At 44.7% G+C, this 27,273-nt stretch overlaps 2 protein-coding genes across 5 annotated transcripts in view; one reads left to right on the top strand and one right to left on the bottom strand.

Moving 5' to 3' along the window:
- Window positions 1-26,558, top strand: SPMIP3 (sperm microtubule inner protein 3). Of its 4 annotated transcripts, XM_084789608.1 has the most exons (7): window positions 1-158; window positions 935-1,028; window positions 3,488-3,556; window positions 12,975-13,070; window positions 15,637-15,809; window positions 19,350-19,466; window positions 26,421-26,558. In XM_084789608.1, exons 3-6 carry the CDS (start codon window positions 3,501-3,503, stop codon window positions 19,457-19,459), a joined length of 435 nt encoding a protein of 144 aa, XP_084645734.1. In that variant the 5' UTR covers window positions 1-158; window positions 935-1,028; window positions 3,488-3,500; the 3' UTR covers window positions 19,460-19,466; window positions 26,421-26,558. The 4 variants fall into 4 exon arrangements, with proteins under 4 accessions (XP_084645734.1, XP_084645735.1, XP_084645736.1 ...); XM_084789609.1 differs by lacking the exon at window positions 935-1,028; XM_084789610.1 differs by lacking the exon at window positions 26,421-26,558 and having other exon boundaries at window positions 19,350-19,470.
- ADSS2 (adenylosuccinate synthase 2) overlaps window positions 25,424-27,273 on the bottom strand; it is a 32,943-nt gene continuing 31,093 nt past the window's right edge. The window contains exon 13 of the mRNA XM_084789595.1: window positions 25,424-26,541. Coding sequence (XP_084645721.1) covers window positions 26,489-26,541 — 53 coding nt within the window. The 3' untranslated portion in view covers window positions 25,424-26,488. The remainder of the gene's footprint in view (window positions 26,542-27,273) is intronic.

Below are 27,273 nucleotides of genomic sequence, written 5' to 3'. Positions count from 1 at the left end.
GGGAGGTGACTCAGACGCTTGCTGCCCTCAGAGAAGGACCCTTTTGAAGAACAGGGAGGCCCTGCCCACTGTGGCACAAGCCGGTAATGCCAGCACGGCCATTACCAGTCTCCTCTCACTCCATGGTTGTATTACTAAGTAGAAGATTGCTTTATTAAGTGAGTTCTGGGGTTCTTTGCTTGTTTTGTGTTTTGTTTTGTTTTGTTTTGTTTTGTTTTTCAAGACAGGGTTTCCCTGTGGACTCCAGGCTGTCCTGGAATGCTCTCTCTATAAATCAGGCTGACCTCAAACTCAGATCCGCCTGCCTCTGCCTCCTGAGTTCTGGGGTTAAAGGCCTGCGCCATCACCACCCAGCACATTTTGAATAGGTGCTCCCAACTTGCAATTTTATTGATTGAGATTCTTTGCGAAGCCACGAATTCTGCCTCTACCCCCACCCATCCCAGATTTTACATACATGTGTATCTCTGTGTGTGGGTATGTGCACATGAGTCCATGTGCCCAGCAAGACCACATATAAGATCCCCTGCAGCTGGAGTTACAGGCGGTTTTAGTGCTGTGAATTGAACTCAGGTCCTCTGGAAGAACAGCAAGCTCTTGTCACCATTAAGCTATCTCTCCAGCCCTAAAAAATTCCTTAGTATGTGAACAGTTCTCTACTTGGGATATTTTAAATATTTTTTTTCTCAATATTTTAAAGAATTGTCAAAGAGGTTTGGTATGTCTAGCTGCAGAGCAAACCCTGAACTGAGCAGGCTTGTGTGTTTGAATACTTGGTCCCAAGTTGGTAGAACTATTTAGGAAGGATTAGGAGGCGTGGCCTTGTTGGTGTAGGTAGGTGTGGTCTTGTTGGAGAAGGTGTGTCACAAGAGGTGGGCTTTGAGGTGTCAAAGCCCATGCCAGCCCTAGTGTCTCTCTCTGCCTGCAACTTGAGGATGCGAGCTCCCAGCTCCTGCTCCAGCACCATGCCAGCCTGCCTGCTGTCATGCTTCCTGCCATGACTGGCCATGGACAAGCCCTCTGAAAGTGTAAGCAAGCCCCCAATTAGATGGTTCCTTCTGTAAGATTTGCTTTGGCCATGATGTCTCCTCACTGCATAAAACAGTAACTAAAACACTCACAGTGGCAAAGGTTTTAATCTGTAACAGGTTGGCCTCATTGCCTGGGGCCTCTGGTGGCAAATGGTAGAAAAGATTGCACAGAGCTGTGTTCTTTGGCCCTGGAAAGACGGCTCAGTTGGTAAGAGGGCATAGGACCTAAGTTCAGTCTCTAGCACTCATCTGAAATTCCAGCTTTGAGGGCTCTAGCCTCTTTGGGCCTCCACAGACACACACACACACACACACACACACACACACACACACACACACGTCCACACAAATAAAAACAAATCTTTAAAACTCACATACACACAGAGGTTGCATGCCTATGGTGTCTAGGTGCTAATGAGAAGAGATGAAAACATGGCCACAGTCTCAAGACTCCCTTCACAGGCCCGCAGTGACTGGAAGACTTTAATGTGTTCTTCCAAAAATGTTTGTTTGAGTGGCCTGGCCAAAGAGAGAGAACCATGACAGGCGCGTTTCCCATGTTGCTGATTCGTAGTTTCTAGGGTGCAAGTGGATAGGGCAATGTGTCAGAGCTGCCTTCCTTAACCGCCGGCTCCTCCCCAGTGTGCCACATGCCGTAAGTGAAAAACCTCAACACTCAGTTTTCAGAGTTTGATTTCTCAAGAGCTTACTTGCATTTACTGACATTTTCTTTTGCTCATTCTTCCACTAAAAGCAAAATAAAAACACAGCAGTGCTAAAGCCATAAGAGACACACACTCTCACACACTCAAACACCCATATTTATCACAGCCATGTTCACAGTAGCTGAGACACCCTTCAGTCTAAGTGCCCAGCAGCAGGTAAGTGGGTGAGGAAATACAGCATATGAACACAACACAGCATTATTCAGCCATAAAGACCCACAGAATCATTTTTTAAAAAGGTGGGGGGGCGGGAATGAAACTGAGGGGTGTGGTATGAAGTGAGCTAAGCCAGACACAGGAAGATAAGAACGAATGTCTCCTCTTAAAGAACCAAAGTTAACTGAAAGTAGACTAGAGATCAAGGAGGGTGGGCAGCTGTAGAAAGGGAGGGCGTTGGATTTGATCAGCACACATTGCATGCACGCATGGAAACAGCATCATTAATATGTGTACAATTAGCATTTATTAATTAAAATATTTAAAGTAGGTATCTTGAAAAAATATACTATGTAATAAACAGGCTTCTGTGGATATATCACTAACCACTCTAGTTATTACAGTGTAATGCTACTGAGAAATTTCAAGTTGATTTGAAAAACACAGAGAGGTAAACTAGAGCAGCCAGGGAACTGAGGGTTGGTTAAACTTAACTATAAAAGGAAGAGAGGCAGCCTTGGCCTCAGTTTCCCCAGTCCTTTCTTCCTCCAGGTTACTTCTTTTTCCTCGTGCTTCCTTTTGAATAGCCCAGGTTTAGTTTCCACTGAGGTCTCTTAGTGCCCTGGATCCCTTGTAACTTACACAAATTACCTAACATCTGAGCATGTTTCTTAGTTACAGCGTTCTTCCTGGTACATATTATAGGCGCACCAATAAACTCAGATTTCTCCTTTCTCAAGTGTGCCCACACAGAGTATTGTGTCGCTGAACCCTACAGAGAGGTGGTATAGTCAATAGACGGGGTGAAAAATAACTTGCACAGGCTACAAAGACCTCCAGCCAAGGGTCTCTGGCTACGTGGGGTTGCCATGTTCGTGCAAATTAGAGACACAGCTCTCTTTCTGTGGGCGTAGGCAGCCTGTCTACGGTGTGAGCAGTTTATGAGGTGCACAATGGTACTGTAGAAACAGCAGGCCCTTCTTTCACCTCAGTCTCCCACCCACTCACTTCCCGGCCCAATTGTGGACTTGCTCACACGGATGTTTAAATGTATCAGTTTGCTTACGGTAAGCCATGTTGTCTAGCAAACAACCAGAGGCAGTATAAAAACTAAGGCAAGAAATAACACGGCCTCAGGTGAGCACGCAACTAGAAAAGGGCTTAATATTGAGAAGAGGGCACTTAAGCAAGAGCACAGTCAGGTTTGGGCGGGGCTGGAGGAAGCTCGTGAGACAAAGACACAAAAATCAGGAAGCAGTTTCCAGAATGATCTGCTTCGCTTCTCTGGTGATGTGATAAAGACACTGACCAGAAGCAGCTCTGGGGAGGAGAGGATTTATTCAGCTTACAGGCTACAGTCCATCATGGAGGGAAGCCAAAGCAGGAACTGGCCGGAACTGAAGCAGAAACCAAGGCCGAACCCTGCTTACTGGCTTCCTCTAAAGGCACTTTTCTCATACAGCCCAGGTCCCATATGCCCTTTGGAGACCATCCCAATCCAAACCGTAGCACTAGCTAATGCCTGGAAATGCATGTAAAGTGGCGATGTGAAATTTCACTCCACAACTTTTTCAGATTCCCACCTGTCATGACGACCAGACGACTACGGGAATTTGTAGAGAGACGCCCATTGATTCCACCTAGGTAAGGCTCTCTTGGATACAGAAACCACCAGGGCTGAGGAAGGCAGGTGCCCAGGCACTGCGTGGGCGAGGGAGTGGCAAACTGCTGCCAGAGGGGTCTAGTGAAGCACCCTAGAGTTTAGAGAAAGTTGTTTGTTTTTAAGACTTAAAACGTGTGTGTGTGCCTGTGTGTGTGTGTGCGCGCGCGCACACACATGCGCCACATGCATGTAAGTGCCTCTGGATGTCAGAAGACAACGTTAGGTCCTGGCGCTGGAGTTACAGGTGGTAAGTTGCCTGGTATGCTGAGAACAAACAGTACCAGGGCCCTCTGGAAGAGCATCAAGGGGTTTTAGCCACTGAAGCAACCTCCAGCCCCAAGTTTAGCAAAAATTGTAAGCTAAGAAATTAGTTCTTTGTAGAATCTAAGCAATAATCAGGAAACTCCAAATACCCAAAATATGAGACAGGTGCTGGTTTATCTCTTAGAAAGGGCTCCACCAGGAAGGATAGGGAATTCAAACCCACACTGTACCCAAACCATTGGTTCCCCTTGGGGATAATTTAGCCACCTCCATTTTTCTACAATATGAAAACCAGTGGAGACCAAGGGGGACTTTCACTCATTCTCCAAGACCGCCTATCACATGGGATAATAAACCCTATAGGTATGCTTTACTGTGCTGGATTTATCTTGCTGGGAGACAGCAGGTACCATCTGTAAGTCCCAAGCTTTCTCTTCCATTAGCCCCTGTGGTGGGTTCCGCAAACATTTAGAAACTAGGAAGCTTCAGGCAGCAAGCCTCATACCCTGGGGGGCCAGCCTCTTTTTATTGACTTTTAAAATTTATTTTTAAGTTATTATAAAAAACAAATGGGCTTCTTCGTGACATTTCCACACATATAAATCGCTACACCTGACTACCTCTCTCTGTTCCTCTTCCCCTGACTTTCACTGGTCATCTTGCCCCCTGCACATAGTGCCCTTCCTGGTTGCATGTCATGTGTATTAGTCCATTTCTGCATTTGTGTCACACATGTACGCACTTAAATCTAGATTCTGTATAAGAGATGGAATATGCAATAGTTTATCTTTCTCCCCTATTACACCCTCCCTTCCTTCCTTTAGACTTCCTCTCATCTCACAGTTGGGGCCAGCCTCCTGTGGCCTGGTGGGTTTAAGAAGGGCATTGTCTTCACTTTCCTTTAGGTATTTTAAGTGTTTGGCTAATAAAGAGAAGTCCTTTTGTTCCCAAAAAGTGATGAGTGGATGGGAGGGTGCTTCCTTCCTAGATGCCGTAAGAATCCCCTTGTCACCAGGTAGTGGTGGCGCACACCTTTAACCCCAGCGCTCAGGAGGCAGAGGCAGGCAGATCTCTGAGTTTGAAGTCAGCCTGGTCTACAGAATGAGTTCCAGGACACCAGGGCTACACAGAGAAACCCTGTCTCGAAAAACCAAAGAAGAAGGAGGGGGGGGGGAGTAGGAGAAGGAGGAAGAGGAAGAAAAGAAGAGGAGGAGGATGAAGAAGAAGAAAAGAAGAATGAAGAAAAAAATAAGAATTGGAAGAAGAAAGAAAAAGAAGAAGAAGAAGAAGAAGAAGAAGAAGAAGAAGAAGAAGAAGAAGCAGCTCAGAGAACAAGACCTCTTGCCACCAATTCTGAAGACATAAATTCAAGCTCCAGAACCTACATGCTGTAAAGAAACAAATAACTCCTGCCTGCTGTGATTTGACTTCTACATGGGTGGCACACGTGTGTGCTCACACACATACATAAATCCATACAACAAGTAATGTTCAAAACAAAAAAAGGATCTTCTGTCAAGGAAAGCACCCACCTTCCTGTCTCTGAACACCACCCCAGGAGAAAGCAGGATGGAGGGAAATCAGGATTGGGCCCTTGGCCCTTCTGTGTATGGGTAAGATCACTTTGTCTACTGCAGGCTCATCTAGGGAAAATGGAAACAAATTTGTGTTGGCTTCTGCTGCTCTGTGGAGCTCTGTGGAGCCACATCCATCACCGGGTGTGTCTCAAGAAAGGCCCTAAGGAGCACAAGGGCTTGAGCAGGGCAATGAGCCAGAGCATCCTGAGGCCTCTGATTGTCTGTATTCCTTTCACTCTTGCTTCTTACCAGAACCACATGAAGGGAGTCCCTACCTTTTCTTGGTGCCTCACCCTCCACTGCAAAGTGCCCTGTGATGTGGCTCTCTGCCCGCCTTATGCCTTGCCAACAACAGTCTAATCCCCTATCAGGTTCCATCAACTCTTACTACATGTCATCATTAGTCTTGGTATATATTACTTTGCTCAGTTTTCATAACAATTGTGATTTCCAGATAAGGAAGCCAAGGCATGGCATAGATGAGTGACTGTCCCAAGATCCCACAGGTGGCACCCAGCAGATATGGAACTTGAACCCATTGTTCTGGCTTCACTATAGTTTGCTCTGTTTGAGTTAGTCCCCACACTAGCATGGAACCTTCTTGCACCTCTGCCGCACATAGTGACTATGCAGAGGAGGCCCTCTGTGTGTTGTTGCTGAGTAAACCAGAAAGAATGAGCAAAAGCATTAACTTGTGGTTGAGCTCTACTCACTGGCAGGACGTGGTGTGCCCTCCCGCTGCTGTTTACAGATGCACTTATCCATGCTTGCCCAGCCCTGAGGGCTAGACTAGTGAAACTGACTGACAAACCAGTGTGGGCACCTAATAAAAGTTAGTAATTAAGGCTCAGGAGTAAGCTTAATGGCCGCATAAGAGTCTCACAGGAAGAATTAAATTAGAGTTAAGTGCTAGCCAGTGTCAATCCCCAGGCCAGACTGGAGGCCTGGTGTTCACTGAATAGGGCTGGGTGCTCTATTGGTTTGTGGAGCCCAATATATTCCTGAAAAGGTCCCCCAAAGGAGAATAGTCAACGTGGTATGGGAGATTAAAAAAACCCAGGGTTTGTGTGAGATTGAATTGCCCTCTTAAAACATCAGTTGAGAGGCCAGAGAGATGACTCAGGAGTTAAGAACACTTGCTGCTCTTCCAGAGGACCAGGCTTTGGTTCCCAGCACCCACATCCGGTCTTGCAACCATCTGTAACTCCAGTTCCAGGGAGTCTAACACCCTCTTTTTGTATATGTGGGCAGTGCACACAACACACACACACACACAGTGCACAAACATAGACGCAAGCGAAAATCAGTGATACACCTAAAACAGCAACAAACATTCACTGGAGGTGTCACTGAATGGTAGGGAAGGTTGGTTGGCATGTACAAGGCACCAGGTTCAATCCCCAGCACCAAAACAACAACACAATAAATATCGTGGTGGTTTGAAATGAAAATGGCCTCCAAAGGTTCAGATGTTTGAATACTTCATCCCCAGTTAGTGGAACTGTTTGGGAAGGATTAGGAGGTGTGGCTAAGTCAGCCTGCCCCCCACCTCTGTCTCCTGCTTCCAGATCAGGATGTAAAATTCTCACCTACTGCCCCAGGACCATGCCTGCCTGTTTCCCATCATAATGATCATGGAATAATCGTCTAAAACTGCATACAAGCCCCAATTAAATACTTTCTTTTATAAGAGTTGCCTTGGTCATTGTGTCTCTAAGACAGAAGTTGGTAACATGGGTAGTGTGTTCCTATAATAAGCCTGATCTTGATGACATTTGAAGGAATATGGATGCTTTCAGGACTTTGGACTAGAAAATAAGTTGAAAGCTTTAAGGAGAGCTTAAAGGACCATCCAAGTAGGAGCTCGGAAGACAACAGTGGTGAGAGTGACTTTAACTATGGAGGCCCCGCTCAAGAGCTTTCAGAAGGGCAGAATATTAATAAATGGCCTACAGACCATTCTTGTGATGTTTTAGCAAAGGATTTGTCTAAATTGAAGGGGTTTGCGTTAATGGTGTTGGCAGAGGAGATTTCAAGTCAGCTTAGTGTTGGCTGTGTCATGCAGTTATTAATAATCCCTCTTACACAGACCTACAATAAAAAAGGAGCAAGTGGGGCAAAGAGAAATACAAAATGCACGAACTGAGGAGAAAAAGAGCACCAGAAAATGCAATGTTGGAGCAAAATCTTGACCTCAAGGAGATAAAATGTTTAAAGAAAGGCCTAATTCAAAATTAATAAAGGGGGTGGTGCCCTCAGGGCAAGACCCCACCCAGTTAAGCTCCCAAGTTGTGAAAAGAAGTTAGAGAAAAGCTTAAGCAGCAAAGGAAACCATCAATAAAGCTTGTGCCAATGTAATTCAAGGAGAGGAGCTAGTTTCCAGCTCCAACAAGCATAAGAACTTGGCAGCTTCAGCCACATGGTTCTCGATTTAAAGTCAGGAAGGATACAAGAAAGGGGTTGTGGAATCTTCCTCCATGGCTAAGGAAAGCCGACTAGGCCACGCAAATAGCAGAGGAGTCCCTGCATGGAGGCCTGGAGAAACCATTGCTTGAAGTTAGGTAAAGCCTGGATTTCACTGGAGACCCCAAGATGTTGGCCACGTCAGAGCGGTGGGATACCTGCCAAGAAGAGCTGTACACAGGAAGTGGAGCCAGTCCTGAAGAGAAGTGTGTTGCAGTCAACAAAGCTGGAAACGGGTGGGATATATGAAGAATCATCTAAACCCTTGGACGTCAGGCACAGAGACACAGAATTTGGAGTTTGCCCTGCTGGTTTTCAGTCTCACGTTGGTCCAGTATTTCCTTGCTATGCCCCTTTTCCTCCTTTTTTGGATGATAGTGTATATTCTATGCCATTGTAGTTTTAAGTATGTGGTGTGTGTGTGTGTGTGTGTGTGTGTGTGTGTGTGTGTGTGTGTATTTTACAGGGGATTACAGTTAAGATGTTGTGTGAGTCTCGGAAGAGACATGGACTTTGGGCTTTGGTACTGAGACTGTGAATAACTCTGAGGACTTTTCAAGTTAGACTAAATGCAATTTGCCTCATGATGTGGCCGCAATCCTATGGGTGCCAGGGAGTGGAATGTGGTGTCTTGAATAAGAATGACCCCCATAGGCTCAGACATTTGACTGTTTGGGCCCCAGTTAGTGGAACTATTTGAGAGGACTAGGAGGCATGGCCTTGTTGGAGGAAGTGTGCCACTGAGAGTGGGCTTTGAGGTTTCATAGACTAAATCTCTAAAATGTTAAGCAAGCCCCCAGTTAAATGCTTTCTTTTATGAGTCGCTTTGGTCACAGTGTCTCTTAACAGCAGTAGAACAGTGACTAAGACACATATCAACTGTAACAGTCTCTCAAGCATCCAGACACCACTGCAGGGTCAGGTCATTCTACCTAGAAAGTCAGAAACATCTAACGAAGAAGGGCGCCTTTCAGTCCCCAGCTACAAATAAGTGCCTCATCACTCTTGCCCCATCTTGATGGAAAGAGTAGCTACTAGCCCCATTTTACTGATGAGCAAATGGAACCCGCCCTCTCACTCCTTGAGGAAGTACCATGGGGCCAGCACATCCTAGGAGACGAGAGGTTGCACTGGCCATCTCCCAGCCCTGTGTTTAATCCCACCTTCAATGTTAGCTCACATCCTTAGCTGAGCTACTTAGCCCCAAGCTACAGTTCTTGATCATGTTGCAGCACTCAGCACTGTTATTAGCACATAATCTAGGTGATATGGCTTTCCTCACCATGAGACGACCTTTGGGTGAGAGTACAATGTCTCCCATCAGCCACCCCACACCCTACCCCCCAGCCCCATGCCTGAACACTGCAGATACATCGGAGCCCCCTAACAGTTCTTTTGACTGAACCAAAACCAGCTCTCCCTCTGCCTTTGGTCTGCTTGCTGTCTGCAAGTCCAAACAGAAAGTGCTCAACTTCTCTGGAAAACAAAAAGGATGCATACACCACAGGTGGCTCTGAATAAGACATAGAATTTAGGGGCTGGTAGGTGTGCTTCATGGCTGTGGCAGCCAGAATGTCTCCTTAGCCCCTCTGAGCTCTAGAAACCCTCTAACTCTAAGCCAGTTAGAAAAACAGGGAGCTCATGTTAACCTTTCTGGATGCCTGGGAAATAAATGGGAGGCCTAGCACAGGTGACTGAGAAGGGGACATGATGGTATCCCCTCTGCCAGTGATACGGCATAGAGGGACAAACACACTGACTGTTGAACCCGCTCATGCATATTGAACGCTGGCTGTCGCTAAGTCCAGATCCTGCTCTGGTTACAGCCATCCTCCCAGAGGACAGATCTACTCTTGTGTAGGCCGAGCCCGCCCTTTCAGAGAGTCAAGCTGTCAGGGACACACAAATAAGGCAGTGGAAGCAGACACAGCTGGCCCTGCCCGCTCACCTTAGGAAGGCTTTCTATGACTCACTCAGGAACCGGTAGCCTGTAAGCAGCTGGCGCATGAGGCATGGCCATTCATTGAGCCTTCCCCTCAAGCCAAAGCTCCACAGGAGACGCTGAGTACTTACTCCAAAGCCCATGGCCAAGCCAGGTGCCTTTCTCCTCAAGCTGAAATCTGTATCCCTTAAAACAACAACAACAACAACAAACCCTCACTACTTTAACGGAGGAATTAGAAGCTTCCAGGTGTTCCAGGTTAAGGTCATGTGTGAGAACTTGGGAGCCGGGCAGGCATGATGGAGAACACTTGGAACCTAAGAGGCAAGGGGAATCATGAGTTTGGGGTCAGCATGGACCACTGGGAGAGACTCTATCTCAAAATAAAAATAAAGGGGCCCTGGGACTCAGTGACTGAACACCTACCTAGCATGCGTAAGGCCCTGAGTTGAACTGGCAGCTCCAGCAAAGTGGGAAAGGGGTGGATGGGTGGCAGGAAATGCAGAAGAGAGGGGGGAGTCAGAAGCAGAATGAGCCATCTTTCTTCCCCACATCATCTCACTTCTCCACTCAGCCTGCCCTCCCCCCGCCCCCCCATTCCCCCCACTCCCCACCCCCCCAACCCCCCATCCCCACCTCCACCTCGGCCCAACCAGCCATGGCTCTCTCCGGAGGGACCTCATGTGGCAGACCATACTCCTGGAGGCCAGTGGAGGGCAGCTGCATTCTTGAAGCAATGACTAGAGCCAGCTGAACGTCTTCGGAGCCTCAGCAGGCTTTGTTGTCCAGGTGATGGCAGAGATCAAACAGCCTGCCACACAGACAGCAGTGCAACCAAGAGAGCCACATCCTGGATGCCTGTGATTCCTCAGGAACTGTCACTTGGCTCCAGGGGCTCCTTCTACCCCAGTGCTCAGAACTGGAGGCTTGCCTAAGTGACACCTCCTCCCCATCCCATACACTCAGCAACGTCGTTTGTTCTCTGTGCCAACTTCTCTCTCTTCTTATGACTTATGACTTAATCCCCTGCTGTCAAGGGGCCCCCTCGGGCTCCCTCCTGTTATCTCAGCCACTAGGCATGCCCAGACAACCTGTAGTTATTCAGAAAATTAGAGGGGGCTGGAGAGATGGCTCAGAGGTTAAGAGCACTGGCTGCTCTTCCAGAGGTCCTGAGATCAATTCCCAGCAACCACATGGTGGCTCACAGCCATCTATAATGAGATCTGGTGCCCTCTTCTGGCCTGCAGATGTACATGCAGGCAGAGCCCTGTATACATAATAATAAATAAATAAATCTTTTTTAAAAAGAAAAGAAAACTGGAGCTTTCTGAGGTCTGTTTTCACAGACAGAACCTGCCTTGCCTAGCACCTTCCTTGACTCACGCTAGACAGCCAGGCCCACTGCAATCATTTAGCTCTTGAATGGTCCCCAAAGGCCGGTATGTTGAAGGCCTGATCTCCTGCCAGTGGTACTATAGAGGGATGGTGGAACCTTTAGAAGATTACACTGATGCCATGATGTGCTGTGTGGCCAAAGCAACAAGACAGTTAGTCACAGACTGAAACCATGAGGCAAAATAACCTTTCTTGTTTTTAAGCTGATTTGTCTGATGTGTGTTACAGTAACGAAAAGCAAGCACATCCACACATACTCTACTCTGTACACAACTGTGATTTAGTCTTGGCTTATGTGACTTCCCTCCTCCAGAGAGACTTTCTCATACTCTTAGCCTATGCAAACCCTAGACACCCAGCTCTCCTTAGTGTCCCATCAGCCAGCTCTTCCCCCAGTCTCTGTCAGTAGGTTTCTTTTCTATGTTAACTGTACAGCTTTTGTGTTAAGGGTTTTTGGACGTCACTCTTCATCCTATTCTCCTGCCTCAATATTGCCAATGACCTAAGGCCTTCCCCTAAGCTCCATCTCTGTAGGTTCTGCCATTCCCAACGGTGCCACTGTGGGGACTGAAGCTTGAACACAACACTGCATTCCAGTTGTACAAGCACACCTCATGACCACACTCCAGACATACTTCTTCCCAGTCCCCATTGGGGTGGCTCGTCAAAAGAACAACCAAGGTGGTGGCAGGCACCTGCAATGCCAGAACTCTGGGAGGCAGAGGCAGGCAGGCCTCTATGAAGTCAAGACCAGCCTGGTCTACAAAGCAAATCCAGGACAGCCAAGGCTACACAGAGAAATCCTGTATCAAAACAAAAACAAAAAACAAAAAATCCAACCAAACAAAAAAAGATGGTGGCACATCCTGGTAATCCCAGCGCTGAAACAGGAAGCTGGTAACAAGTTCATGGCCAGGCAAGGACAGAGAGAGAGACCTGTCCTTTCTCACCATCCAGCTGTCCTAGATGAGGCTAGAATCCCCACCCCCACCCCCACCCCCACCACCACCAGACTTACTAGTACCACACGCCTTGACCACAGTCCTATATAATCAATTATTACAGTTACAATTTTTTTAAAAAACTAAGTATGGAATTTTACAAACATTTCAAAAGGTAAATAACAAAGAATCTTCCTCTTTTTTGTTCCTGTTTCAGCAGTTATCAACATTTGTTTCATCGACTTTAAGGATTTATTTATTTTGTTTTATGTGTATGGTGTTGAGTGTATATGTGTGCAGGTACCCTCAGGGTCCAGAAAAGGACATCAGAGCCCGTGGAACTGGAGTCACGAAAGGTTGTGAGATGTCAGGTGTGGGTGCTGGGCACTGATATGGGTCCTCTGCATGAGCAGCCAGTGCCCTTGGCTGCTCTTAACGATGCTTCCTGTCTGGCCATTGATTTTAACATATTGTCTCCTGCTTCTCTTCCTTCCCTCCCCCTTCCCTCCCTCCGTCCCATCCTCCTTCCCTCACCCTCTTTCTTCTACCTTTTTGACCTAACACACAACATGCTAAAACTCTGGAAATAAATGGCATTCTATTATAAGTTTTAGAGGTTATTGGGGGAAGGGAGATCAGCCAACACCACAAACCCAGGGCTGGTGAAAAGGCACTTGTTATGAATAACAACCAAGATGCTTGGAAAATTCCACTGGCTTCAGTTGCTTGGAACAGGGCACAAAGTCCAGATAAATTATCTATCTACAGAAGCCGGCATGCTTCTGTAATGACTGCTTCTCTCACCTACTTCCTGCAGTGTATTTATCACTCGCCAAGGAAAGGACGTCAACGGCTATTACCCTGGGCAGCTGGCAAGAGTCCATATTGATTGCAGTGTGAAGAAGTCTCCAAGGTGAGATGTCCCTAAATCTTAATTTCTAATAATGTCATCAAAGCTAAAATGATAGGTAGGGGAAAGTGGGATGCATAATCTTTTTTAAAAGATTAATTTTTAAAAGTGTGTGTGTGTGTGTGTGTGTGTGTGTGTGTGTGTGTGTGTGTGTGTGTGTGTAGGGGTATGTGCACATGAGCGCAGGTGCCCATGGAGGTCAGAAGTGAGCTGCCCCATGTGGGTGCTGGGAAGTGGATTCAGTTTCTCTGTAAGAGCTGAGCCATTTCTCCAATCTCTAGCTGCAAATCTTAATAACAGTAATAGTAATGTTAATTGCATGTATTACCCAATGGGTGGAAGACGGGTGGAAGGAAATAGCACCAAGCTACTTAAACCAATGGGGTTTTTTGATTTTGACTTCATGGGAGGATTTTTGGTGCTGAAATCAAACCCAGAGCCTCAAGCATACTAAGTGTGAGCTCCACCAGGGGGCTACATATCCAGCGTCGACAATGTCTGGCTTTGTTTTTATTTTTCACAAGTAGTAATATTATTAGTACTTTGTGGGGGATTTTTTTTTCCACTCTCTTCTCTACTTTACAGACTTTCCCAGAGGGGCATATGTTGCTTCCACAATCAGCAATAAGTATAGAATTTTTATTAAATCATCTATGACGTTTAAGAAACATTACGAGTTTAGAATTCGAGACTGGCCAAATAGCTTAAACTTACTAGCACTTGATTTCATTGTCAGTAGAGTTATAAAGTTGGTCTGTATGGCTCTTTCCTATCCATGTGGTGGCTTTCACAAAAAGAAAAGCAAGAAATAATAACCATAGGCACGCTGACATGTTTCCTGGTTCAGAAAAGCTAGAACTATAGGAGGTAAAAGCATCAATAGGAGGAACTTATAAAATGTGTGATTTGGGGCAACTTTCATGTTCTCTGAGTCTCATACCCTCAAGTGAAAGAGGTGACGTAAAATTTTAAGGCATTCTGAGCACTTGGCGTGATCACTGTTGCTGCAGCTCGTCACCTACACTACAATCCCCTTTCTCTTAGGTGACGTCAGCCTCCAGTCATCCTCCTCAGGGGCGGGGGTCGGTGCGCCACCTGTATTTAGAGCAGTGTACAGTCTACATTTAAATCATGAAACTGGAAGCAGCTCTGAGCGCATCCTCCAGTTAGAAAGACATGCCCTGAGGAGAGGCACGTCTTTGGTTCTTAAGTGTACTTACTGTGCGCCCGCCTACCCAATGCCACAGTGCACGTGTGGAAGTCAGAGAACCATTCTCAGGACTAGGTTTTCTCCTTCCATCGTGTGGGACCCAGGGATCAAACTCAGGTCACCAGCCTTTCTCTCCCTTGATGAGCCATCTCGATGGCCCAAGTGACATGCCTCGACTAAGGACACACAATTACTGTAAATGTTAGGTTTAAATTTTAATCCATAGTTTCTGAGTCCCAGTTCAAGGCTCTTGGTACTAAATCAAGTGTTTGCTCATAGTAACTTCTGCTTTTAATTTTTTCAGGGATACAGTCTCATTAGGTTACCCAGGCTGGTCTCAAAATTCATGCTTAGGAACCTTCCGCCATAGCCTTTGAACTGGAAACTAGAGATGTGAACTACCATGCATGAATTTATACGCTATTTAGAGCTACTACAAAACAAATAAGAGAGAGTAATGACAAGTGCCCGGTGCCAGGGCTAGCCAACGCCCAACACCCTCCCTATTCTACCCCTAGCATGGTATCCTATAGGGCTAATGCCCAAAGACCAGTCTTCCCACCAGACAATGGCTCTGCTAAAGGTCCCTGGCTCCAATCGACACTGCCAAGACTTGTGCTTCCTCCAGATTATCTTTCAGATGCAAATGCCAATCCGTATATAAGCATCCAGTCAAGAAGAAAGCACTGGGGATGTAGCTCTGTGACAATGCTTGCCTGGCATGCACGAGGCCCTGAATTTGATCCATAGCAGCCCCCAAAATAGCTAAAACGAAATATAATAAACACACACGACACAAATACAGTTCTTAGGATCAGATATATATATTGACTATATCCAATCTCATTCTAAGATGGGAAAAAGAATCCTGAAGCAATAAGGTGCGTCTTGAGTTTGCATTGTTGCCCTTTGTAGGAAGGGCATGTCTACCTCTTCCGATGCTTCCCTTATTTTCAACAGTGTTCCCGTTCTTTCTATTAGCATAAAAGTCCTTAATAAGCATTCTTACTCTTTGCTGACCTCCTTCATTGCTAGACTTGCTGTGACAAAATACATGTATACTTTCAAGGTCTCAGTACATGCCACCTAGTGTCCTAGTGTCCTTACATCCATGCCTCAAGCACACCATGCCAGGAGTGGATGAAGGTATCGGCCATTGCGTTTGGTTTCTTGCTTGCTTTCATCTTTGGAGCATAGTTGGGGAGGGGCATGGAAAGGTTCCAACTGTTCTACAGAATACAGAGATGTGCCATGGGGTTAGTCTAGCTAAAAGAATGCATTGGCTTCTAGGTTGCAGCTCATGAGAAAATGGACCCGTTGTCCAAAGGTGCTCAGCAAACTATTTTTGTTTCAATGTAGACCCCTCATAGACTTGGAAATTCCACCCAAGAGCAAAACTCCGTATCAGCCTCAATTAGATCAGCAAACCCTCATTCGATACATTTGTTACAGAAGATTGTCAAGGCCCACAGACTCATGGCATAATGAAACAACATACCAAAGAGACTACTCCCTGCCATTTTATGAGATAGGTAAGTGCTATCAACTCAGTAAGATTAACCTTACCAGTGTGGAAGACGAGCGTGCCATGGGGCCCTACCACCTCAAGCAGCATGACTGGGACCAGTCAGACTTGGGGCAGAGACGCATGTGCAGATCTAGGAGGGAACTCTGGGGTGTCTTCCTTTCTTTCTAGCTCCCTGCACGTGAGACCAAAAGGATGAAAACTCTTCAATGCCCTAGGAAGCTCATCCTCTGAGCACTGGAAACAAATTCTTGAGTGTTCCTGGAGTTCTTGCTGAAGGAACCTTCTCTTCATTCTAGTTTAGATGCCTGTAACAGTTAACAATTTACACCACGCTCCGGAAATTCTCAACTCCCCCTGGTAGCACATCTGTATGCTGTGGCCTGTGGGAGGGTCCTGGAGTAGACAAGGGCGATTCTGGGTGTTTTCTTATTTTTCTTAATAATTTATTAAATCTTATGTGCATTGGTGTCAGATCCCATGGAACTGGAATTACAGTTGTGAGCTGTCATGTGGGTGCCGAGAATCGAACCCGGGTCCTTTGGAAGAGCAGATAATGCTCTTAACCACTGAGCTACCTCTCCAGCCCCGATTCTGGGTATTTTCATGACACCCGCTTCAACAGTACCCATGTTACCATAGTCACTGGTGTTTTCAACTTCGGCTCATTGAATTGCTGCTAGTTTCTAAATGAGTGATCCCCAACATTTTGGGGAGCCTTACACTGTGGCAGGCGCATATGTAGTCTGTGGCAGCTCTCTGGTGCTGAGCACTGTTGTTTTAAATAGAAGGCAAGTTTCCAAGACCTCTCACAAAGACATATCCTAAGTCACACATGCAGGAGGAAAGAGGCAGAATTCACACCCAGACTGCATTGCTCCCCAGCAAGGTTCACCTCGATGCTATACTGCCTGTCACAGTCCAGTGTCACCCATAACAGTCTTCCTTAAAAAGAGTCCCTTTCTTTTTACTGAAAATCAGAAAGCTGGTGATAGACATGTAACCAGTGACTCTGGAGGCTGAAGCTTGGGGACTGAAAGTTCAAGACTGACCTGGACTACAAATTGAGTTTAAGACAGCTGCGGTCCGGAGGGATGCCAGAGTGAGGAGGGAAGAGATGCCCAGGTCTCCACAGGACGCAGACAGCAGCATCAGGAAGGGATGGGGGAGGGGAGGATCATGTGGGCAGAACTTGGGAAAGTTGAGCCAGGTAGTTCAAGAAATGGAACAGGGACTGGAGGCTGATGTGGGACAAAAGTTTACACAAAAGGCAAAGCTGGCTCCTGGAAAACACAGGAAGTTGGCGTCTGAGAAGAAAGGAGGTGCGGGCTGAGCTAAGGGTCATTTAGGGAAGGAATAATGAATGGCTCAGAATGTGTCCAACCACAAACGGAATGACCCTGTATGACAGCCCCCTCTCTCCTCTAGTTGGCCTAGCTATCTACTTTAACAATGTTATGACATCATTAAAGTGTTTAGAATATATAGAATTCTCAGCAAGTGAAGCTGGACATGTAACTCTACTGATAACATCCTAGTCCAATCTCAGAACCTCATAAACCCCACCTGGTGGTGCATGCCTGTGCTCTCAGCAGTACAGAGGTAGAGGCAAGAGCATCCTCAGCTCCATGGTGGGCTCAAGGCCAGGCTGGGTACCTGAGATGCTGTGTTAGATAGATAGATAGATAGATAGATAGATAGATAGATAGATAGATAGATAGACAGACAGACAGATAATGCACAAATAAATAGTGGTTCTCAGCAAGTGCAGTCCTCAGGTCCTCCATTTTATTAATTTTTAAAATATTTTTAATACTTCATTTAAAAAATAATTTAATCTTATTTTGTGTGAATTGGTGTGAGGGTGGGTGTCAGGTCCCCTAGAACAGGAGTTACAGACAGTTGGGAGCCGCCATGTGGGTGCTGAGAATTGAACTCAGGTCCTTTGGAAGAACAGACAGTGCTCTTAGCCACTGAGCCATTTCTCCAATCCAAACTCCATTTTATTTTTTTTAATAATGACATTCAAAGAGGGTGCCACCACAAAGTGATGTGAAAACTACATTTTGTTAAGTGGTAACAAAATATAAATAAGCCAGGCAGTGGTGGCTCATACCTTTCATCTCAGCACTCTGGAGGCAAAGGCAGGTGCACCTCTGTGAGTCTGAGGCCACCCTGGTCTACAGAGAAAGTTCTAGGACAGCCAAGACTACACAGAGAAACCCTTATCTTGATAAGAAAGAAGGAGGAAGGGGGTGGGGAGGAAGGAAGGAAGAAAGAGAAAGAAGGAAGAATGGAAGGAGAAAGAAGAAAGAAAGAAGGGAGGGAATAAAGAAAATAGAGTTTCACACAATTCTTTCCACATACCTCCAACCTATAGAGCATATTTGTGGCTTGCTGCCATCCACTCATCCATTGCTGAAGTCACCTGGTTAAATGAATGTGTGACTCAGCCCCACAGTAAATCCTACAGTAAGAATTACTACAGCCTATTTAACATTTGTCATACATGTAAGCTGCATTAAGTAACTCCATTTGACACTGTAATTCTTAAGAAGATCATGACTGCTCTTCAAACCCAAAAGCCTTGAGTAGTCATATGGATGCTGACTGCAGACAGGATCACACTTTATAAATACAAACATGACTTTTAGTCAGCTGTTGTGACACACACCCACAATCTCAGCACATGGGAGACAGAGGCAGTGCAGGAAGATTCATGAGTTCAAGGCCGAGATGGGCTGCACAGTCAAACTCCATCTCAAACTAATCAGTAATAAAAACATACTTTTTTTTTTAAAATAGCATTTCTAGTCATATTTCCTGGGTGAATATTTTTCATTCTTGATATTTATTTTCATATTGTTTCTACAGTGTGTTTAAGATCCCTAACACCAGAGTAGAATTTTGTTATAATGCCATCCTTGAAACGCTCCAGCCTTTGCTTCATTGTACAATGACCATTGTGTTCAACCCATGCCTTCCTTGGATGTTTCCTGTTACATATAAGAACTTGCTAGGGATTATTATTATAAAGAGTAATAATTGGGACGGGGGCCCCAGCGGGCCTGAATCTAGAGATGGCAACAACGCAGACACAAAGCTGGCACCAACTTGCCTACAGATGGTGCAGGAAAAGGAGAATACAGGTCTAGAGGATATAATCTAATAATATGCCTCTTAATTGGAGACAAAAGAAAGAACCTTTGATTCACTACCCCCTTTCTCTATTTAGATTGTTTAAGTTGCATCCTCCTATCATGCGTGTGTGTTCATGCGTGTGAATATGAAGAGGTCACAGGGCGACCGGTGGGAGTCAGGTTCTCTCCCTGCCACTATCTAAGGCCAAGGATTGAACCCAATTTGTCAGACTTGGCCGTAAGTGCCTTTCCCCACTGACCGTCTCCCTGGCACCCGTATTTTAATCGCACCCCTTTAAGAGTCTTAAAATACGTTCTTATTGTACACAGTTGCTAAAAAGATGGTGTGTTAAACTTTCAGAGTGAGCAGTCCTAAAACAAAGCACTAATTTGTTTTTAAATTCCAGGTTCTGATAAGAAATTAGGCACCATTTCATTGAACCCTAGACCACTTAACTCACTACCCGAAGTCTCCTGTTGTGATGAGAGAAGCAGCTTTGCAAGAAACACTTTCTAAAATTAACGTAAGTGTGGCATTCCAAGAAAACACCTTTGGGCATTTTTCAGTGACTAAATTGATGGTAACAGCACTACCTTTAAGTGTGTATACGGATGAATCTTATCCTAAAAACATTTTGTTTAGGGTTAATTAATTATTAATTAAGAATTTTGCAAATTCTTTTCAGGAAAAAAAAATGGTCAGGAAATCAAGATCCAAGCTTGAGACCATTGGTCACCTGTTGAAGGGGATAGCGATGTAGTGCAGTGCTTGCCTGTAACACCACCACATATAAAAGGAAAATTAAAAAGATGATAATGTCATTTGTCATAAGCTGTTAGCATCTTGTTCCTGATGCAGACCAACTTCTAGCCACCTACCATTCTCAGTAAGTGTTTGCACATGAGATCGGAGACTATACCATAGCCATTATTACACATACACACACAGAGGGAGGGAAAGAAAGGGAAGGAGGGAGGAAAAGAGGGAGAGATGGAGACAGAGAGAGAAGAGACAGAACTAGCCAAGCAAGAAGACTAGGAGACAACCTACAACCATAGGTCTGTAGTGGGATTGGGGCCAGTAAAGAGGGGACGGATGAAAAGCTGTTTACAGAAGGGTTAACACCTGTAGTGGTTCCAATAGGGATGTCCCTCATAGACTCATGTGTTTGAATGGTTGGCCACAGGAAGTGGCACTATTAGGAGGTGTGGCCTTGTTAGAGGAAGTGTGTCATTGTAGAGGCAAGGCTTTGAGGTCTTAAATGTTCAAGCTATGCCCAGTGTGAAACACATCCAGTCTTCTCCTGGCTGCCTTTGGATCAAGATGTAAAACTCTCAGCTCCTTCTCCAGCACCGTGTCTGCCACCGTGCTGCCATGCTTCTTGCCATGATGATAAGGGACTAAACCTCTGAAACTGTAAGCCAGCCCCAATGAAATGTTTTCTTTTAATAAGGATTGCCTTGATCATGGTTTCTCTTCACAGCAATAAAACCCTAATTAAGACAACACCCTGTTAAAGAATTGATAACTAGGCATAAACTCCTCAGGAAGAGTTAAGGGGTCCCAAAGAAAAGAAATAACCCCAAAGAAAGGATCTTGGATTCTGGGTGCCAGTAGGCACTCCCCAACACATAATACATCAGTTGACTTCTTACTCAATTCTTCCAAAGTAAAACCTTTTTCTTAATAAATTTCCTCCAAGAATGTGGAGTTCCATATAGTTCCAGTTGCCCTACTTAGTCTCTGACATGGTCAAGTAGGCACCACCAAGTGATTTGAAAACCAATCCAAAAATGAACTAAGGCCAAAATAAAACAGACCCCAGCCCATGTAGACTAGAATTCAAGGGATACAAAAGGAAAGAAAGCAAGCTAATGAAACTGCTTGTATTGGAGAAATAGAATGTTATATGTAAATCAGTATTATGAATATTATATATGCAGGTTTATGACAAAGGACCTGCTCCTGTGCTTACAAAGATTCAGAAGCCTGGTGGCACACTGTCTATCCCCAAGCTGGAGGCCCATGAAGGCTGTGAGGTTCCAGTCCCAGCCCAAAGTGCTGAGAACGTGCGTGGAGAGTACTGGTGTGTTAAGTCTGAAGGCTTGGTACAGTCCAAAGGAGTTTCCTGCATTTAAATTCTTGGTCCCCAATTGGTGGTCCCATTTAGGTAGGTTTGAAAGACATGGCATTAAAAGGCGTGGCCTTGCAGGAGGAAATACTTCACTGGGGGCAGGATTGGAGGTTTTGAAAGCCACACACTTCTCTCCTTTATGGTGTCAGTTCAAGATGGGAGCTTTCTTTCCATTTGCTGCTCCAACCACACCACACTTGCTTGCTTGCTATACTTCCCTCTGGGTCAGGTGATAGCTCATGATGGAGAGCTTGAGTTGCGTGGTAACTTTGGTAGCTTAAGGTCAAACATTCAGTCTCTACTGAGGCCCAATGGCAGGCCAAGAACTATCTGAAAAGGAAAGTAGGTGGTTGTCTTGAAGTTAGAAGAGTCTGGCTCCGTGGTCTAAAGGCCTGCTCTCTGGTTCTGGGCCTGGCTACGTCTCTAAGCAGCGTCTCTATTTATCACAGACAAGTCTACTGGATCACGTAGACTTGCAGAACAGGCTGGCCTTGCTGTAGTGCATTCTGTTGTTATGAGCCCAGCTCAGAACTATCAGCTTTTGGTAGTACAATGGGCCCATGAGACTGGGGTTCCCTATTCAATTAATTTGTTTTGCAAAATTAGCATCTTGGAATAGCAAGGCCAAATAAGGAATAGGTCGAATATAAAATACAGAGGCCCCGTAGGCATGGCCCCCCTGTTCTGGTTGTAGGAAGCGCCATATGCAACAACCTAACCTTTCCTTTCTATAAAATTTTATTACATTTTTATTGTATTTCACTATTATTTTACTGTGTTTATGTAGGGGTATACATGTGTGTGCATGGCACATGTGTGGAGGTCAGAGGACAACTTTGTGGAATAAGTTCTCCTGTTCTGTCTTTTCATGGTCCCAAGGAGTGAACTCAAGTGACCTGGCTTGCACAAGCGCTCTGCCGCTCAGCCATCTCACCAGCCCACAGGCTCTTTTACACCCTCCACCACTGTACTCTAGGAGGTTCACTGAGATGGATGGCTGCTGAAGTCGGGTGTATTAATTGCCTTAACACTGAGCCTAAAGTGGTTGCTACTTCGTGCTTAGTAGGACGAACTAGCACACTTCCGCCAGCATAAAGGACCAGTGATCAAGATCCTTCCAAGGCAAATGATGACCTAAGGCTGGAGTCAAGACATCGCTTTGGTAGGACAGTGACAGTGCCTGCAGGAACCAGTTCTTATGGCCTTTAAAAATCAGGCTGGGGGCGCAGGGCAGACATTATTCACACCAAAAGTTGCATGCATCTAGCAAGGGATGTGTGAACTTGCTTAAGCAATGGATCATATGTGGCACACCAGCTGCAACTGGGGGAGCCACCAGTTAAACATGTGACAACCCACTGTCTTCAAAAGCCCACACCCATGGGAGACGTGCATGGGCTGTTAAAGGAACTGGTATTCTTGCAATGGTGCTGATGCTCTAATCCCCCAAAGATACATAGCTCTGGGCTTACTATTCCCTTAGGCAGAAGCAGTTCTGATGACCTCCAGGTGGCCCCTCCCACCATCTAGCCCTTGGCTCGGGGGTCAAAGCACCACATGGGATTCTTCCAGATGTTGAGCGTCACTCTCATATTCCTTCTGGAGCTAAAAGAATGACAGTACGGGTTCAGAGCCATAAGACACAGCACTGACCCACACCACCACAGATCCCAGCTTCCATAAGTTCTGCAAGGCCAGCTTCAGATCTGGAGCCAGCCAATTCTGAGCCAGTCCCTTACAAAGATGAATATTTTAACTCCAGCACACAAGAGCCCCCATGAACCTTGGGAGGAAGCTAGAGGGAATAATAAAAGCACAAGTTTGGGGTAATGAGCTGATGAGACCACAATCCCCCTTCACACAGACAGGACCCGGGCCTCGAGCATTCCATGCAAGCACTCCACCACTTGAGCTATTTCCTCAACCCTTTTTGTTTCTTTTGGCCAAAAGTATGTCACTTAGACAATGAAGTTTGGTGTTTTTCAATGGTTTTTTTTTGGGGGGGGGCAGTCTTTGCCCTTTAATTGTACTTAATTCTCTTACACATAGATTGTCAACGATTTCCACCACTTCAGTTTGTCTTTTGTGTATCCCATACCTTGCTAAATAATTCTCTCATTATTCCCTCCTTTTGTGACTTTTCTTGGTGTGTTTTAAATGACTTTTTTTTTGAGGGGGGGATGTTTCCAGACTTTTCCTTTTGTTGCTGTTGTTTAGGATAGGGTTTCTCTGTGTAGCCCTGGCTGTCCTGGAACTCACTCTATAGACCAGGCTGGCTTCCATCTGCCTCTGCCCCCCTAGGGCTGACTTTAGATTTTTTTAAAGCAATTACCACAGAAGTACAAATTCATGTCCTAAATCTAGACTTAATTTAGCATCAGTAACATACAAAAATTCTAGTCTTAGTAGTAGCTGTCCCCATTCTTATTATTGTCCATTACATTCTTATAAAATGCACCAAGTACCATAAATTGTTAAAACATTAATGCCAGTTGTCAATTTGAGGAGATCCTTGGGCATGTTCATGTTTCATGTCATCTATTCTTTCATTTAACTACTACCTATTTTGCTTGTGGCATCCTCAGTATTTAAGATTTATTTATTATGTATACAGTGCTCTGCCTGCCTGCACACCCGCACACCAGAAGAGGGCACCAGATCTCATGATAGATGGTTGTGAGCAGCCATGTGGTTGCTGGGAATTGAACTCAGGACCTCTGAAAGAGCAGCCACTGCTCTTAACCTCTAAGCCATCTCTCCAGCCCACATCCTCAGTATCTTAAGGGTCTGTGCTAAAATAGCTTTTCAGCCTCCCACTCTACCCCCACCACCACCACAGGTTAAATAATGCCTTCAATGTTTTCCAATGACAGTGCCACATATTGTGATTATAGTAGCTTTATAATGTAACAACTGGTGCAGGCAGACATCTCAAGCACATACATGGGAAGTGGAGTCCAGAAAGATCAATTCAAGGAAAGTCTGAGCTACATGATGACTTCCAGGCCAGCCAGGGCCATATAAGTCCCTGTCTCAAACATGCATAACCCTCTCCCATTATCTTTTCAAAAATGTCTTATGTCTGCCCTTCTAATTCTGTATTATTTAATATCAAATATGTGTACTAACCTTCCCTGCTCAAGTATCTGTGCTACAACTGAGTAAGCTTAACCTTGTGGTGACTCTCACTTGCAGACAATAGTCTACTACATTTTAAATCTTAGGTTTTAAGAGGTGTATACCCACTACATGCATGCAAGTGTCCACGAAGGCCAAAGGACAGCACCAGATCCCCAGAACTGGGGTTACAGGCAGGTGAGAGCCACACAGTGCGGGAGCTGAACTCTGGTCCTCTGCAAAGGCGGCAAGTGATCTGAATTGCTGAACCATCATTTCCTTCCATGGCCTAGCTCAGGTTTTCTGGCAGTTCTCCTGCTGCTTAGCTGTAACCGGCCTGCATTCTGACCTATCAACATGTACTGGTTATTTGGCTGAGCATCTCTGAATTCGCTGCCAACCTCACTAGCCCCTTGCTAATTTGGTTCCACTTCTCCAATTCGGCAGATCTTTCTAGTCTGGACCCTGCAAATTGTCCCTCATCCTATTCATCTAGTTAGTATGGTTAGCCATTTCCTAAGAGCCTTCATTGGCCCTTGTCAGGCATTTTGATTAGGTTCCATTCTTTTCACCATGCACTGTTTCACTGGAACATAGAACATTATCCACCAACATTTAGAAGACTGCCCCTGCTACTGAATATGGCACATCTAGCAGAATCTGGCACATAGAGCCTTGTCAAATAAAATTGTAATAGTTATCAATGGTTTGAAGAACAGCTTTAAAGAGCAGACTATCTCTCCTAAGCAACTGATAGCTCACATTCAAAGAGAAACTAAATTACCCAGAATGGTTTAAATCAATAAATAATAACAGGAGATGTCTCATTCTGGGTATTAGAGGAAAAATTCCTGACTTGAACAAAAATGAGCTTACTACTGAAAATGTTTCAATAACACAATGCTGATAGCCAAGAGTAGAGATCTTCCAAGGCCTTTGGTTTCCAGGGAGAAGCAAGATTTACTGCCACTTGCTCTTTCCACATACTACATAGCTGGCACAGGCTACTGGAATCACCTATGTTTATTATCTATTGCATCCAATGAAACTGCCCCTATTTTAGAATTTTTCTTGAACCATGTATTAATTAAAGTACTTCAGTGAAAAGATATTTCGATCCTCTCGAAGATTCTACTGGTCTCTTCCCACTTTGTCTCATGCAGTGCATGGACCCCCCTCTTCTCCACACGAGTATTACTATAAACAGAAGAAAAACAACATACAAAGCATACTGGAAATATTTGGTTCTTTTTAATCAGCTATTGATGGTATAATAAAATAATTTCAGGTGACACCTAATTTAAACATTTAATGCTCACGGAAGGATAATCTATAGCACAATGTAAAGCCTAGCTGTCAGGTACTACCTCTTTGTTTTTTCAAGAAAGAAGGGATGAAGGCATGATCAAAACTATGGCTGACAATTAGGGTTCATGTGGGTGCCTATGGGCCATTCTGCAGGTGCACTGGGAGGCACGATGCTGATAGCCAACCCACGGTTCTTAGAAACAACAGTATGCTTGAAAAAGAAAAAGATATACATTTGCACTCATATCTGAAAACAAACCAAAAAATCCACCAAATATCGCAACAGATTTTTTTAATAATTATTTTTAACATTAAGATTGTTACTGTAGGGAAATAATCTCTTCTTTCTGAACACTGAATTACATGTTCATTGTATTAAATAATTGCAGAGAGAACTAAGTTCTGTGCTCTGTACAGATTAAAGGTCCCATGAACATATTCCCACCCACCCACCTAAAGCTCAATTTTGCAATGGTTTCTGCAGAAAATAAGCAGTTCACAATTTAAACAGAATTCATAGCATTACAAAAGTTGACAGAACCCCATCTTTCCATCATTTTTTTTTCTAACAGCAAAGATTACAATGACAGAACTGAATGATCAGAATGTAAAAATATTTGTGCAAAATTGCATTAATTGTTCTCACCATCTAGTTGGGGTAAAAACTCAAACACAATGACAATAATGAAGAAAAACTACGGGGGAAGTTTTAGATTTGAAACAGGGATTATACAGTCACTAAACATGGAAAGGAACTGTGTGTGGCACCAAGAGCAGCAGGAGCAACAGATGCGGCAGCCATGCCAGCTGAGGAGCTGGATGAGAGGGCACAGCCTGTCCATGACAGCCATCCATCAGAGACTGCAAACCAATGCCAGCTTAAAACTCATCTCAATGTCTTTATTCTTGAATTTTCAGATCACAGAGAATGCTTAAGTATTTTCCCTTCCTCTCAAGGAGTGTCTGTGCGCTCACTGCTGCGATCCTCAGAAGAGCTGAATCATGGACTCTCTGGATTTTCCTACACCAATCCATTTAACTGGAAAACAAAACAAGACATCGGCATCCAGTCCCTGCTGACAGTCAACCTTAGGATGAAGAGAGGAGAGTCCTGCCGGCAGGAGCTCAACTCCCAGCTCTCTTACGTTTTAAGATAAAAGCAATGTTGTATTCAAGAACTACCAAGGTTTTCTACTATTATCTGTAATTGGCATGAATATTAGAAAGTTACTATTACTTCTTAAAGGAAGTAATAACGAATACTAAATATTTTTAATCTCAAAAACAAAGTAGAACTACAGGTATTATTCTATAGATAATTTTGTATATAACAGAAACCTTTTAAATCAGATTAAGAAATATCCATTAATATAGATTCTGAGAATCAAAGGAAAGAGTTTCTGGAGCGATGGCTCAGGGGTCGAGAGTACTTGCTGCTCTTGCAGAGGACCCTGGCTCAATTCCTAGCACAAAGTGATGGTTAAAACCATTCAGAATTATAGATCCTGAGGATGCATAGTGCTCTCTTCTAGTCCTGTGGGCAAAGTACAAATGTGATGCACATACATACATTTAGGCACACATAAAATAATAAATATACCTTTAAAAGAGTTCTTCCAAGTAATATTATAAACATAAAACATGATATTACCTTTTATGTTAAGGAAGTTGTTTAAAACTGAAAAACTATATACTGTTAGAGAACTTTTGTGTTTTATTCTAAATGTGACAAATATATAGGAAAAACTGCCATCTTTAGACACTGGTTTGA

Source organism: Acomys minous (genome assembly GCF_964271855.1).
Source record: "Acomys minous genome assembly, chromosome: 1".
Classification (NCBI taxonomy): domain Eukaryota; kingdom Metazoa; phylum Chordata; class Mammalia; order Rodentia; family Muridae; genus Acomys; species Acomys minous.
Note: the sequence above shows the minus strand (reverse complement) of the source record. Positions and strands in the feature narration are given on the sequence as shown.

What these genes read in the sequence shown, in the direction of transcription:
- SPMIP3 (XM_084789609.1), top strand. Translation starts at nt 3,501, where the DNA reads ATGACGACCAGACGACTACGGGAATTTGTAGAGAGACGCCCATTGATT. An exon ending in AGTGTGAAGAAGTCTCCAAG is followed by an intron (nt 13,071 to 15,636) that starts GTGAGATGTCCC and finishes GTTTCAATGTAG; the next exon opens with ACCCCTCATAGACTTGGAAA. An exon ending in CCTGCCATTTTATGAGATAG is followed by an intron (nt 15,810 to 19,349) that starts GTAAGTGCTATC and finishes TTTAAATTCCAG; the next exon opens with GTTCTGATAAGAAATTAGGC.